The sequence below is a fragment of the Heliconius melpomene genome, chromosome 21, assembly GCF_056956725.1.
Source record: "Heliconius melpomene rosina isolate 202511_hmr_F chromosome 21, ASM5695672v1, whole genome shotgun sequence".
Taxonomy (NCBI): domain Eukaryota; kingdom Metazoa; phylum Arthropoda; class Insecta; order Lepidoptera; family Nymphalidae; genus Heliconius; species Heliconius melpomene.
The window spans coordinates 7,159,365-7,174,391 of NC_140409.1; the positions used below are offsets into that span (position 1 = coordinate 7,159,365).

General features: G+C 31.9%; 1 protein-coding gene across 4 annotated transcripts in view; it reads left to right on the forward strand.

Moving 5' to 3' along the window:
- The window catches only part of Ets65A (DNA-binding protein D-ETS-3), a 65,046-nt gene that overhangs the window by 29,219 nt on the left and 20,800 nt on the right, over positions 1 to 15,027 (forward strand). For all 4 annotated transcript variants that reach the window (XM_085206311.1, XM_085206312.1, XM_085206309.1 and 1 more), the window contains exons 4-5: positions 7,061 to 7,114; positions 12,672 to 12,743. In XM_085206311.1, the coding sequence (XP_085062437.1) occupies positions 7,061 to 7,114; positions 12,672 to 12,743 (126 nt within the window). The remainder of the gene's footprint in view (positions 1 to 7,060; positions 7,115 to 12,671; positions 12,744 to 15,027) is intronic.

The following is a 15,027-nucleotide window of genomic DNA, read 5'->3' on the forward strand; positions in this document are numbered from 1 at the left end:
TACGGTCACAGACGGCCTTCACATATTCATAATAAATATGTATAGGGGTTATAATGTTTCGTACTAAGCGTCACGCAAACACCGTGAGGGGACCTGAAGTTTACGAGGTTTTGTAACCTTATCTGCGTGTGCTGACTGTGAACGTGACGGTGTTCCGAAATGTACCTACTCATACACACATGTGGTTAACATCGAGGGGCCCTTGACGAATTATTTCCATGTTCAATGATCTCCTAACATTATCGAGATTAGAAATGAGTACCTATAATATATATGACTAGCGGCTCGCTCGCGGTTTCACCCGCGTGAACTATGTTATTATTCATTTCTGTCTCCATGACTACGTCCTAGTGACGTCTATGCAAAATTTGAAACTCCTAGCATTTGTAGTAACGAAGTTTCATACAAACTTGCGACTCCAAAAACAACGCCTTAGAAGTCGAATATTGCAAATTCCCGTCTTAGCGAGCACATACATCCTATAAGTAACTCCTATGCAAAATTTGAGATTCCTAGCACATGTAGTTTCTGATATTTCGTAATGAGTGAGTGACCTTTTGATTATATATATATATATATATATATATATATATATATATATATAAGTAATTTAAATATTTATTTTTCAATACATATCGATATAGAAAGATATATAATAGACGGAAGCCGTCATACCGTAGGCGCAAGCGTGACGGTTGTGGGTTCTATTTCGAAATTTGAAATTAATTATTATTTATTAATATTTGCATATATTTGCTCTGGTAACAAGACAAAGCGCGGCGTTAAGTTTCGCCATCAACACGCAATGCCTCAAAAAATCGGCGGAAAGTAGGTTCCCTCTACCTATCCTGTTAATAAGATACAGCGTGATATATAATAAACTAATCAGTTTGTATACATACATAAATGTTATACAAAAACATTATTTAAAAATAAAGAGAAGAATATAAAATAATAACATATTGTTCGCTCATTGATTACCTCTTCATTAATGATAACAATGAGAACGAAATTAATATTCAAAAATCACATTTGTACGCGAAAAGGTAAAAGCGGACAATACGTCTAAAATTCAACCAATTATATGGACAATCATGAAGATAGGGGCCAGTGGCGTAATTTATAAAAAAATAAAATAAAACGTATACAATTCTACCGCCGTCATTGTTCTCTCTCTCTACAAAAAGGACGGAATTAAAATGAATAAAAACAATATGTCAGCAAATGGCCGAAACCCCTGAAAATTCTAAAATTCAATACTTTTGTGTAGCTGTCAGATATTGTGAACTAGCCTCAATAGCTACATAAACTAACTAAAAATACAGAAATATTTTAAAATTATCTTTTATTTAGTAAAATTACTTGTACCTACAGACCGAAAAATGTGGGGTTTTGTCACTTTTTCAATTATCTCTGCACTAGAGTTCAGTTGTATTGCAGTGGCATTAGCGCGTGACCGTAAACGCGACAGGTGGTGGGTTCGATTCCCACTCGAAGAACAGAAATATTTAATATTTTCATTTCTTCGCTTTGATGTCGACGCGTGGCGTTAAGTTTCGCCATTCAACACGCAATGCCTCCAGAATTCGGCGGAAAGTGGGAAGTGGAGAGCCTTTATCTAATAGGTCTCAAAATACAATCTAAAAATTCTTGCAACCAGCCCCTTGCTCCCCTACATGTTTCATAATAAATTGATGTTGAAGAAAAAAATATATATTTATTGTAACCTTAATTATAAAAATATTGAAGAAATATATTTAAAGAAACAAAAGAAGCTTTCCTTGAAGCATGTTTAAATCTGGAACTGATACCCAATTCATGAAGGAACTATAAGCGTGACGAGATATTCCTCAGCCACAAGGAGCAATATCGCGACTAAAAAAAAAAAGAACAGAAAGCGACACAAAAGCATTCAATTTTCGCCAAACCATCGTCGGATAAGCTCGCTAACAGGCTGTCGCGGCCCACAAAGCTCGGTGATTACCAGCACCGCCGTAGCTCGTCATTATCTCCCACCCTGTTTATTTTTCTCTGATAAAGATTAGCCGGAGTGTTTCGCTATTGGCGAGGCGTGCAGCAAGGGTGCTGGGGGCGTGCCCGGGCGGTGTTAGGGGAAGCCCCGCCTACGACAGCTAGGATCTTCGGTGGTGGCGCTATGAGTGTCGGTAGCGCCATGTGTGACGCACGTCTCAACACGATGGTGACGTTTTAGCCGCGCCATGCTTGACATCAAGGGATCCGCCGACTACCTCAGTCGGTCGGGCACATTTACCAATTTCTCTATGCTGTTCGCTGGTGAATATATCATTTTTATTTGTGATTGTGGTGGTTTTTTGAGGTGTTTGTGGGTTGTTTTAGGATAGGTTTTTTTGTTTGCGTTAGTATCCGTAAGTACGATTTTGGATTTGTAATAACTCAAATTATTAAACTATTATCGATAATAATATGTTATAACAATGTGGATTTAGGTGATATCGATTGAGCTTTTGTTATCACAAAATTAATTAATTTTAGCTGAACAATAGAATAATTCCAAAACACTTTCCAGTACATAAAATTCGCTATTTTTATAGCAAAGTTAGAGTTCTATATAAATAAAAAAAATCCGACAAATTAAGAACCTCCTCCTTTTTTTAAAGTCGGTCAATGAGACTAACTGTGCTCATATAAATTCTAGTAAAATAGGATTTTGAAATAATGAAAAAACGTGTTTGCTTTAGTCTATACCGTGAGACCGTGGTCTACATAAATATCTCAGTTTATACCTTTAAAAACTTAATTTGTATTAACGCCCCAAATATACGAGTACTACAATGCCTTACAAAAACAAATAAACATTCTTAATGTTGGAATTCTCTTTTACAACTTTCGTAGTATTAAATATGAACCTATGCCGCTCATGAGAAAAAATCGTGATTTTTTTAATTCAATATTAAAAAATAATAATACGCTACTTCCATATTAACATACCGAGAGCTACGACAGCACCCGCAAAAAATATATTAGCAAGTAGGTACATGTTTTTATTATTTTGTCTCCGTTTAATACTTTATGTAAAATTATTTATTTAAAAGTATCTACGTTTTATTTTAAAAACAGGGATGTCAATCATTTACATAATTAGAACTGCAATCATAATTTCTGGCAATATTTTGAAAGCAACTATAAAAATCATTATAAAAATATATAATACCATTAAATACAGCAGCTTAATAGTTTGTGAGAAATATCAAAAATTGGATATCACTATCCAATTTGACAGATTTCACTGGTAAAATTAATTATTAATTTATGTAAATAGAATGTTTAATGTTATTAATAGTTCTAGCGCTAAGAATGCTAACATGAAATTAGGAGCTTTTAAGTTTGAATTTCTTAGTTTATATTCTTACTAATAATTTTTGTAACCTTTACACCTCATCTCTTAGTTTCTTTCACGAAGGCTGTCCGCAACTTCGTCTACGTGGACTTTGGAGCACTAGCTATCTCTATCTCTAGCTGTAGATCTAGCTCTGTGTCGCTTCCATATACCACCAGTTGTTATTAGAACCTGCAGCAAGTAGCTAGAAAAGTGAACCTAGTAATCAAGACACTCCGTTCTACGTTTTCCACAAAATTCGAGTCAACGAAATTTCCAACACTTTCCACAAAATTTTAAACATAATTATTTCCACGAGTGAATATCAATTAATAATAATCGCTATTATAGTAAAACGCCTATTATGCTTAAATTTTCAATATTTTTTATTTGTTAAATAATTTGTTTGCCCCAGTATACTGAACAACTATTGTTAAGGCGACAATTTATTATTTCTTATAATTTAACGAGGCTGTCTCATCTGTAGGTCTTCATCACATTTTCCACATATTTAATTTTTTATATCAAAGGAAAGGACCTATCATTAAACACATACCTACCACTAATGCGAGATTTCATTATTTCTTATAGCTAATCTGGACTGTTATGGTTGTTGATAAGATGTCCTAGACCTTCAATTAGTTATGTCAATGGAAAATTCTCATTCTTATCTTATAATTTAGCTGGACTACTATAGTTTTACATCATGTGTGAAGTCTTTAAAATCAATTATAGCTACATAACAAAAAAGTCGTTCAGAAGATATAGGTACATGTACAAACAGACATACAAAAACTTTGGAAAATTCATTATTCGTTCGGTTCGGTTACAATTTTTATTTTACCCTAAATGATTGAGAATGATCATCAATTCTGTAGGTACTGATAATGCCATAAAGAACGTGTTATAAAGTTGTACTTCAACCAGGCCACAAGGCCTGCGCCACGGCTGGCCTTGAGATATTAATGACCACAAACAAAACACAGCAAAAGTATGAAAACATAACTTATAACATAAACCATCCAATACAGATGTCTTAATTGCGTAACAATAGCTCCTAATAGGCCCATCGACAACGCTTTCTTTAATGACACCACTTAACGTCTTTTCGGCTTATAGCGCTTCCAAAGAGCATAATGGTAGCGGAATAGCTTCATCGTGCTCAATCCTTTAATCACTGTCTCTTGTCGTCACGTCCCCTTTTGTCAGTCGTGATGTTTACCACACTTTCAAACACAAGTAGAGATGTTCTTTAGTGGATTGTCCACATTGTCAGGATATGTTTGAGGTTGTTAAATTATTTTTGACGGTTCTATATTTAGGAAAATATGTAGCTCTTAGAGAACGTCTAGTGTAATGTCAATTATACCCAATCCCATCAAAACCATAAATGTGAAAGGAGAGCCTAGTTACATGTTCCTCAACAAAAAAAATATGGGTGTCGAGTTGGTGGCGGAATGGTTTCATCGTCCTTAATCCTTTAATACTGTATCTTATCGTCACGTTCCGTTCCCCACTTTATCATTCGTTCTGTTTACCACACTTTCAAACACGAGAAGTAAAGAAGAGTTTTGTGGTTCAGACTGTCAGAATATGTTTGAACTTGTCAAATAATTTTAAATGGTTCTATTTTAGCAAATGAATCTAGTATATGGTAGTGTCAATTTTACTCAATTATTACAATCTTTTAAAGATGAGGCCGTAGCAACACAGTGGCATAAGCGTGTGTCTGTAAACGTGACGCTTGTGAGTTCGATTCCCCCTCGGGGAAAATGAATTGTTATTTATTAGTATTTTCATTTCTTAACTCGAAAATTATCTGCAGAATCCTCTTCAGACCGAGTCTCACAGGTGCTGTTGATAATTGGGATAAGTTTCTTTATTGCTTTAAGAATGGGATTTTTATAAAGGATAGTATTTAATTTGCTACATACTTCTCTATTTTTTCTGAAAGTGAGCTAAGGATTATACTCTGTTCAATCTTTCTTTTTTTCTTTCTTTTTTCTTTTCTTTTTTCTTGTTCTTTTCATTCTTTTCTTTCTTTCTTTCTTTCTTACTTTGGACAATCTTCCAACAATAAGATTCGCTATGTCCAGACTAATCCTGTTTTGTCAACTGTTATCCATATTAGATTGTTCGAAAGATTGGCGCGTTTGTCAATTAGATCTTATGCAAAAATAATTGACAGGTACTGTTTACGACACGTCTATCATTCAACTATCAAAATAAGCAATGTAATTGAAAAATAATATACTATGCAATCATTTAAAGAATAGCGCATTCTAAAATCTGTTCTCAAAAATATTATTTTATAACTTACGTCATTATGTGTCTAACTGAACACGATATTTGTGAAATTAAGATTGATTCGGACCAAAATGTAGAAAATGTGGATTGTACGATAAAGTAAAAATTACATATTTTTACTTTATCGTAATGTTTGTAAAATTGTACAATATTAATGTGACATAAGCAACAACTAATAACTCTAGGTTAGACTAAGATATTATGTTTTGTTCTAGATATTGTTATTTTAATAGGTAAGACTAAAGGCAAGACAAGAGACCTTCCCCTAGAACAATTATATTCAGTCATGGCCTTTGACCGGGGCTCGGTCATGGTTCACAAACCACCCTAAAGGAAAACTGAGATTTTAATTAAACATATATGTAAAAACTATATATAAATAAGTTTCATGTACTAGGCTTACAAACTAAATTCCAGGGGCAGTATTTTCAGTTTGGATATTATGGGGTTACTTTAATAGTATAGATATTTTTTAAATATAGAACGATTACTAAAATTAAAATATCAAGAGTTTCAAATCAATAAGAACTAATTACACATGAAAAAATAAGTAACTTTATATAAAGGTATTTTTTTACTAAGAATATTTGTTATTTGTTGATATCAATAGTGATATTGCTATTAAATGCTATTGATTTACATGGAATCGATTAAAATTAGATACTCTACTTACTATATAGTAAGCACCTGATGTTAAGATATTTTAAAGAAAAGAGCTTTTAGCGACGGACCTCAAAGCTCAGCTTTGTTTTTTCTGTGTCACGGTTTGTTCCACATATTGCAGGATCCATAAATATAGCATAACCTGAAGGTTCACGAATATTAATTTTGATTTCGATTAATTACGTGTTTAGTGATAGAACTCATCGAAAATTTTATTTTATCCGATATTTCCCTGAGAGAATCGAAGCGACAACCACCTCGCTTACAGATGCTGTCCCAGTACCCTACCGTAGTTATAATTACCGTTTAGTTAGTTTTTAAACTTAATTTCCTAGTACTGCTTATATATTTTATTAATATTTAGGTTTATATTGTATAAACCTGAATATTAATGACTTAAAATAAGGGCTTAGCAGAATTTACAATATCGTTAATTAAACATGACAATTAATTATAAACCAGATTGCATATCGTCAAAATAAATTAAAAAAAAAATCGACAGATGGTGGTTTTGTTCATTCCAGATTGTTTTTGGTTAGTGTTTTCTCGAGTCGAGCTTTTATGTCTTTTTTTATTCGTTGTTTTCAAAAAATATTATATTTCTGTAACATTATAATATTTTGAATAATTATTATATTATTTTATTTTTATAATATTTATTTCTTCTGATTTTGTAGAGACGAACATTTTGATTAGGTTTTGGACAAGATATAAAATATGTTTTCTTTTCAGATGCATCATACAAGAGTTCGTGGTCTACACATGCAACGTCACAGGGTACACAAGGTAGGCTTTTCTAAAATTAGATAACTTTGTTATGTAGACGTCTTAGTCTCGATAATTTGGGTTATATTATCTTCTTAAATGAAATATTCTTTAGATCACAATTCAAAATTATAGACATGAATATTGTTACTTTTAAAAAAATTTACAATACTAGTCTAAATATTTAATACTTTTATATTTTTTTGTTACCAGTATATATAGTGCCTATTTACACACATTGATAAATAAATTATATTATATGAATAATTATTTGACATCACTGAATAATAAAGAGAGAGAGAGAATTCTAGCTTTGAGTTACTCTGATGTCTTTAGTATTTTATAGTATTTGAGCTCGGAACCACATTGGAGTTTTAGAAGGTGCTTACTTATTTATAAAAATAATGTCACCCATAAATCGTGTATTAATACTTCAAAGAATTAAATTTATATCATATCTTGGTTTGTGTGGACTTCCAGACGTGACATTTCCATTTACTACTGGTCTCTTAAGAAGAGGTGTAAACTATCACCAGATTTTACCACCACCACTAGATTTTCTGTGCAGCTTCGCCCTCTTGGTCTTATAGGAATCATTTAACGTTATGTATGAAACATGACTCATTTTAAGTGTGGGAGGTGACTCTGACCGCAGGTACAGTAAGTTACTCCTACGGACGGATCGGTCCTACGGTTCGAAAGCTGGCTAAAGATAAAGAACAGATGCTCCAGACCTTTGATTTCTACATGATAGCAAGAAATGTCTAATATGGTGATCAACTTTTCCTCAGAGAATATTATATTTTATAGCTTAACTGGTTTCACTGAGTAAAGTACCTCAATCTAATTTGCAATTTCTATATAAATAACAACACACGAGTTAATTTCTACAATAATTACAATACAATTAATATGTAACTTCTATAGTAATTTTTACCAAAAAAAAAAAAAATCCGATCGCATGTTATTATTTACAGTTATTGCGTTACTATACATTTTTTACGCCTCGAAATCAAAACAGAGGGGCGCTAAAACGTTGCATTCGAGCGATCGAGCGTTAGACGCGCGCGACCGCCACGCGCCGTTCCACCTACGACAATGCAAACTTAATTCTTTGATTGACACTTACAATATTTCAGTAAGTGATGCAATATGATGATTATCATCTATACATGGCGAGGGAGGCACTATCTTTGCACGGTTCGCTGATGCGGTCCGCATGATGGGAGTACGGGTATCTTGACTTCGCTTGAGAAGCTAAATTGTTATTTTTAAAATTATACAAGTTGTATTACAATATGAATAATAATAGTACCTAGGTATTCTAGTTTTTAAGGATATACTGAGTAGTTTCGCATTTGTTTGAGACAAATAATACAAAGAGTTTTTTTTAACCTGTTTCTTTTTAAATAAACGCTTGTAGCGTTTATTTAACTTGTTTAGGGCAAATCTTTCAAGCTAAATTAGAAGCACTTCCTCTCATTCTACGGAATTGAAATTTTGCACACATGTTCAGTACTGTTAACAATGCATGAATATGAAAATGATTTGATGTCATATCCAGGAACGGCTCCACTCAACAGATCTGGTCAACGGTGGACAGCATAAAAATGCAATTATGTGCGTTCAACTATAAAAGTCAATATCAAAGTCGATAAGATTAAATAGTTAAAAGCCTTTTTTTATTACTTATTAATTAATATTTAATTCGGTTTTGTATTTATTTTTGAAATTTACATTTATTCTATTTAGAATTTGACTATGAAATAAAAAAAAATACAAATAAAAAAAAAAACCTATCATTACTTACAATTCTTTTCCACCAGGGAAATGACTGAACCCGTAACCTCGGCTGTCATTAATATTTCGAGGTGGCGATAGACGAACAAACATGATGGTATAATCGTTGAATATATATATATATATATATATATATATATATGTATAACATAGATGCGCGTCGCGTCGTCGCGTCGGCCCGTGACGACTTAATGCCCCCGGACAATAGTAACAAACGATTTAGCCTCACCCCAGGGAGCTGTTACAGTGGCCGCTATTACTAAAACGCTCGATAACGCATTTAATATTATTGTTCATAATTATTTTATGTTTATGTTAAATAATTAACTACGTTGTTGTTGGTAAATTTATTGATATAGAGCAACTTATTTAATATTTATGATTAATTATCATAAAAAAATAAACAACTAGAGCAATATAATAAATAAATATGAACGAATTAATCTCGAAAATAATTAAAGAACGAAAATTAAAGTACGGAGAAACACAATTTAACAAATAATACAGATTAAGATTAATTTACAGTTAACTTGGAGTTAATTAGTAAAGTTTAAAGACGAATAAGGATATTATTTATCGGTTATCGAAGACCATTTAAATAATCCCTCTAGTGACCTTTGATATCGCATCCCCTGTGACTATTTCGATATGAATTATAAATAAAGCACGAACGACTTTATTTAAACTAATAATATTCCTTAAGCGAGATTTGTGAGGTGACGCCCTCGATAATTTACTATGGCATGTTAATTAATAACACTCATTTATATAATAATGGGAGAATTGCAGTTTAAATTTAATTAAGTTTAGTTAGTGTTGTTAGAGTTTACTGTAATATCTTAGTTTATAAATAGTTTTACTGACGAAAAAAGCAAGCAAGTAACTGCTGAAAAAATAAGATTCTAATATTAGTTAGTAATCTATACTAATATAATAAAGCGGAAGAGTTTGTTTGTTTGTTTGTTTGTTTGTTTGTTTGTTTGTTTGTTTGTTTGTTTGAACGCTAAGATCTCTGGATCTACTGGTCCGATTTGCTTTGTTTTTGTTTTGTATGAAAGCTGCATTCTTCAGAAGTGCTATAGGCTATATAATATTACATTACACATATGTACTAATAAATTAAAATACTTTCTAATTTGACGTGCAATTTATTCTGCCATGTTAATAAGAACCGTCGTCGCTACGCGACCGCGTTCGTTACCGCGTCATATAGATATTCATCCTTATGAAAATAAATATAATAGTCACTTAGCATTTCATCTAGATTGAAATTATATTTGTATAGAAATTATATTCTTATATTTTAAGCAGGCGTAGCCGCGTCCGGGTCCGCTAGTATAATATAATATGAGTTTACAATATGAAAAATATATCAATCACAATCACAATGCTATGTTATATAATAAATGTCTGCTGGAGGTAGGTCTAACTAGTACACAATGAATAAAAAAATAGTTGACTAATATTCCTCTATATCTCTGAACCGTTACTTCATAAAACAATGATAAATAATAAAAAAGGAAAAGAATAAAAAAGAAGTGTTCTACCACGTGAATAAAGATTTTGAAAGACTTAAAAAAATTCGATATTTTAAAGCGGGGTGCGCTGAAAGGAGACGAAGCTAGCGGCGGCTTCGAAAATTAACTGAGAATGGCATTTGCCCGCCGCTCCCCATCCTCTTCACGTGTATACCAGCGAGTGGGAGAGAGACAGAGTGGAGAGGAAAAGTCGCTTTAGGCGAGGGAAACCATAAGCGCCCCATTGTTTTGCGTGCTGTGGAGCGAACAGAGTGCTATACGTATTTTAAGTGTATAATATTAGACGGCTGATTGTAATTTAAAATGAAAATCAGGATGTTATTGACACTTTCAAATTCTGTTTTTTTAGCTTATGCTCTTATAGGGACTTTTTTTTTTCATTTTCAGCCTGTATCTCGTATGTAGAAAGGTAGGCAGAGCGAACCACTTAAGACACTCTTTTTCCCACTTACCGTCGAATTTTCGAATTCAAGAAATTAAAATATTAATTCATACACTTAGGGATCGAACCCATAGCCTTCACGTAACAATCACACACTCAAGCCCCTACACCACGCCATCAATTTAAAATCGTTTTCTTATTAGGTATGTGAGAAGATCTACCTTAATTCTTTTTTTATAATATGTAACAAAATAAGACAATTTTTTATCATTAAATGGAATACCATATATTAAAATTATTTTAGCATGGTAATATGCTCATTAAGTATTTGAGGTTTAATATTTTCCCTTTGTAGTACCCTAGTACAGTGGCCGCAGGGGCAGCGGTTTGTCGCCTTCACCCAATAGTTGTGATAAACCTTTGATCTTGGAATGGAATTGAGTGGGAGGTTTAGGTTAATTTGAGGTTTAGGTAACCGAGTTGTTAAAAGATTATTAAATACTTTTAAAGAATTAATTACCTACTAATCTGGTGACCTTAGTTAGCTATTACGTAATCAATCAATTAGATATTTTATTGTTAATTTCAATGAAATTAGTTAAAAATAATATTAACTATTTATTTTATTTCGATCGCTTAAATTATTTATAATGCTATATTAAATTCGCTCTGAAATCTTTTATTATATGTATGTATTTGTAATATAGTTATATTTGAAGTAAGTAAGAGTCGGGTTACGGATGATTGATCCCGACGGCGATAGTGATGCGAGTAAACATTAGGGATAGTGCTGCTATTTGGCTGTACACATGATGAGAAACAACAAAATATTTTCAAAATATCAAAAAAATAAATAGATAGATAATAATAATTAACATCGTAGAGTCGCTAAACGCATTTAATTTCATCAATACTGTATATATACTTAGATTAATATTTGATTTACATGTTTTTGTTTAAGAATTGACATGAAATGAATTACAAGAGAAAACAATCAATTAAAATGACTTTATTTAGTAATTTTCAATCTCTAATCACTATAAATTTTTATAAACTATTTCAATCCAAGCTATTTTATCTGAGAAGGTGGTAACAAAACATTCCCTAATAACGTCACATCCAGAGCCCCGAAAATCAAAGAGGCGTAGAACATGGAATCAAAAATATACCCGAAATCAAAAGAAGTTTCCACAATGTTGCTCTAACACTAACAACGCGTGAAATCCTATTGAGAGCATCAAAGAGACTACCATCCTTGTTCTGTAAATCTTTTAGTCACGAAACTAGCACATAAATATAAAGAAGTAGGGCTTATTTTGTTGTGCTGATCTCGGCTTCTGCTTACGGCGTTGTCCCGTGTGGAATAAATAGGCAATATTATCAACACAGATTCGATCGCCCCGGGCTCGTTGATGAGGTGGTCCCGTTAATTATTTAACAATTTGTTTTGTGATTCAATTGCTATACAAAAACTCAACGCTATTTCGGTATTATTTTTTGAGTGTAATTTAATAGTTAATAATATTTTATAATTCTGGAAATATTAATATGAAACGTTGTTACTGAGAAATGAAAAACATCTCAATCAATTTAATTTTTAAATTAGTTTGTAGTTTTTCTTTTAAACGCCACAAAAAATATCTTAAAGTTTATATAGCAAACCTAAGTTATATACATATTAAATTAAGAAATAAATATTTAAAACTAGTCTTCTGATTTTGTTTAAAATCGAATCTACCAGTAACTAATTACCAGTAACTAATATTAATTTAAGATCTATCATTACGTTACATTAAAATGTATTTTTCTTTTATTATATATTTTGTGAAACATATTTTATTATTTACTCTTTTTACAGGATATGGCAGCAATTCGTTATCAGCGATGTCAAAGTCGTCTTTAGACGCTCACACACATCTGCGTCAGCCAGGTGAGTAAAATTGTTTTCATATTTTATTTAAAAAATGTTATTTATTTTATTCTGTGGTTGGTGGCAACCGTGTTTTTTCAATATTAGTTATAGGCACTATAACTTTTGAGCATTGTTGTTTGGTGTTTTTTTGTGGACGGTGACTTATACAGAAACAGGATATGTAATTGGATTTTCTCAGTTATTAAGGAAAATTATAACTTTTGGTTCAATTTAATTTAAGGCAATGAAGTAGGAAAATTTATTTAGAAGTCTTAGCTTATAATCACGAAACGTTAGTATTTGTAAGAGAAGGTAATAAACGCTCATATCACTATGACTTCTATAGTTCATGTTAGAAATAAAAAAAAGATCTGAGTACATAATGATATTTAAAATAGATAAACAGCTAAAACCAGACTCTTTGAAGCCTTATCTTGTGTAGTGAAGCAACAAAAGGAGTTTGTAGAAAATATCAGGGACGGAATTGTGTAACGAACTACAATATTTTCTTTTATACATTTGCAAGGCCGTCCCAGACAAACATTCGAACTGTTTATTGTCCACGGTCAGTTACCCAGAGAGCACTTTTGTTTGTTCCTCGACCCCCATCGCCGTTATGTTCCAACATATTCTCTGGAGGGTAATCCATATATTATAAAAGATAATTTATAAAAGGTACAGATAGAAATTTATAATATTAAACAAAATTGTAACAGCAATTAAAAAAAATTACCTATGTACATACATAATATTTTTTAAACATTAATTTTTTTTATGCTGAAATAATAATAAAATACCGAAACAATTTAACGATTAAATAAATATATGTGGATTTTCTTTAAATAAAAAGCATTTTACTTTATCAGTTTTCAGCAGTAACAGTATCTAGTCATGTATAAATATCAAACTTTATCGTAGCTTTTACCATAGCATGACAGATGTCAGTTCTCTATTTCATTAGATATAGGCTTGTTTGCGCGGGTACGCCGAGTGAACGCTGGCCACGTGACTCTTGACACCAGCCGTATCGGATTACAAATGCCGAAATAAAATAATATCACAGCTTTTATATAGATATATACTGTTATTATATCTATTTTTCCTTACGTATTATTAGTATTGTTTGTAAAAAATCTTAATTTACTATTAAATAATGAAAATTTGATTATGAGTTTGAAGATACTGTTACATACTTATCTAGTTTTCTTAGGGTCTCTATATTGATTTTAAAAATAAAAAATATAGTTCAGTGAAAGTTCAGTTCAAATAAAGCTCAACAAAAGTTATTTTAATATTTACCAAATTATTTAATAACAACTTAAAAACACGTGATAAGCAAGAGAAAGGAATTTACCCAATTCGTGACGTAAATCAATATAATTTACGTAAATATTCATGACCTCAAGTAAACACGAGGCTAAGGTGCCTAAGAATACTGTTCGTAAGACACTTCAATAACCACGCAACATTTTATCACGCGATCGTTTTGTAGTACATACATACACCTAGAACAAAATAATATAAGAAATCTATACTAATATAATAAAGCGGAAGAGTTTGTTTGTTTGTTTGAACGCTAAGATCTCTGGATCTACTAGACCGATTTACTTTGTTTTTGTTTTGTATGAAAGCTGCATTCTTCAGAAGTGCTATAGGCTATATAACATTACATTACACATATATACTAATATATTAAAATATTTTCTATTTTGACATGCAATTTATTCTGCCATGTTAATAACAAACGTCGCTATGAGAACGGTCTCATTAGTAACGGTACTAAGCGCCGACTCAACCGTATGAGACTATGTTTTACAAAAACCCTTAAATACGCAAGAAATTTTTCTTTAGTAAATCTACTATTCCATGCAAGGTAAACAGAGATAATTTTTCATATATTGGTTGGCATTTTCTAGATATATTTTATATATTATCACTCTAGTAGTATTCATGCATATTTAATTGATGGTAACGCAAGTCGCGTTTTGCGCTTGTAAAACTTTGTTGCCTTTTTAATTCAAAACAATAAAGAAAATTAAGCGTTTAGCACCCTTATCTCCCTGTATCCTGCAAACAGCAGGTTAGATGGGGAACCTAGTGTTAAAACACTGCGTTCCCCATTTTCAGCTAAATTATGGAGGAAATGTCTATTAAGTGGTGGACCTCAATGCCACGGTTTGTCTCGACACCAAGGCCACGAAAATTAAAATATTAAATAATAAATTTCCTCGAATGACAATCTTCACACTTTGCACTCTTGTGCCTTCACGACTGGCATCAACTTACATCTTATAATATGAAC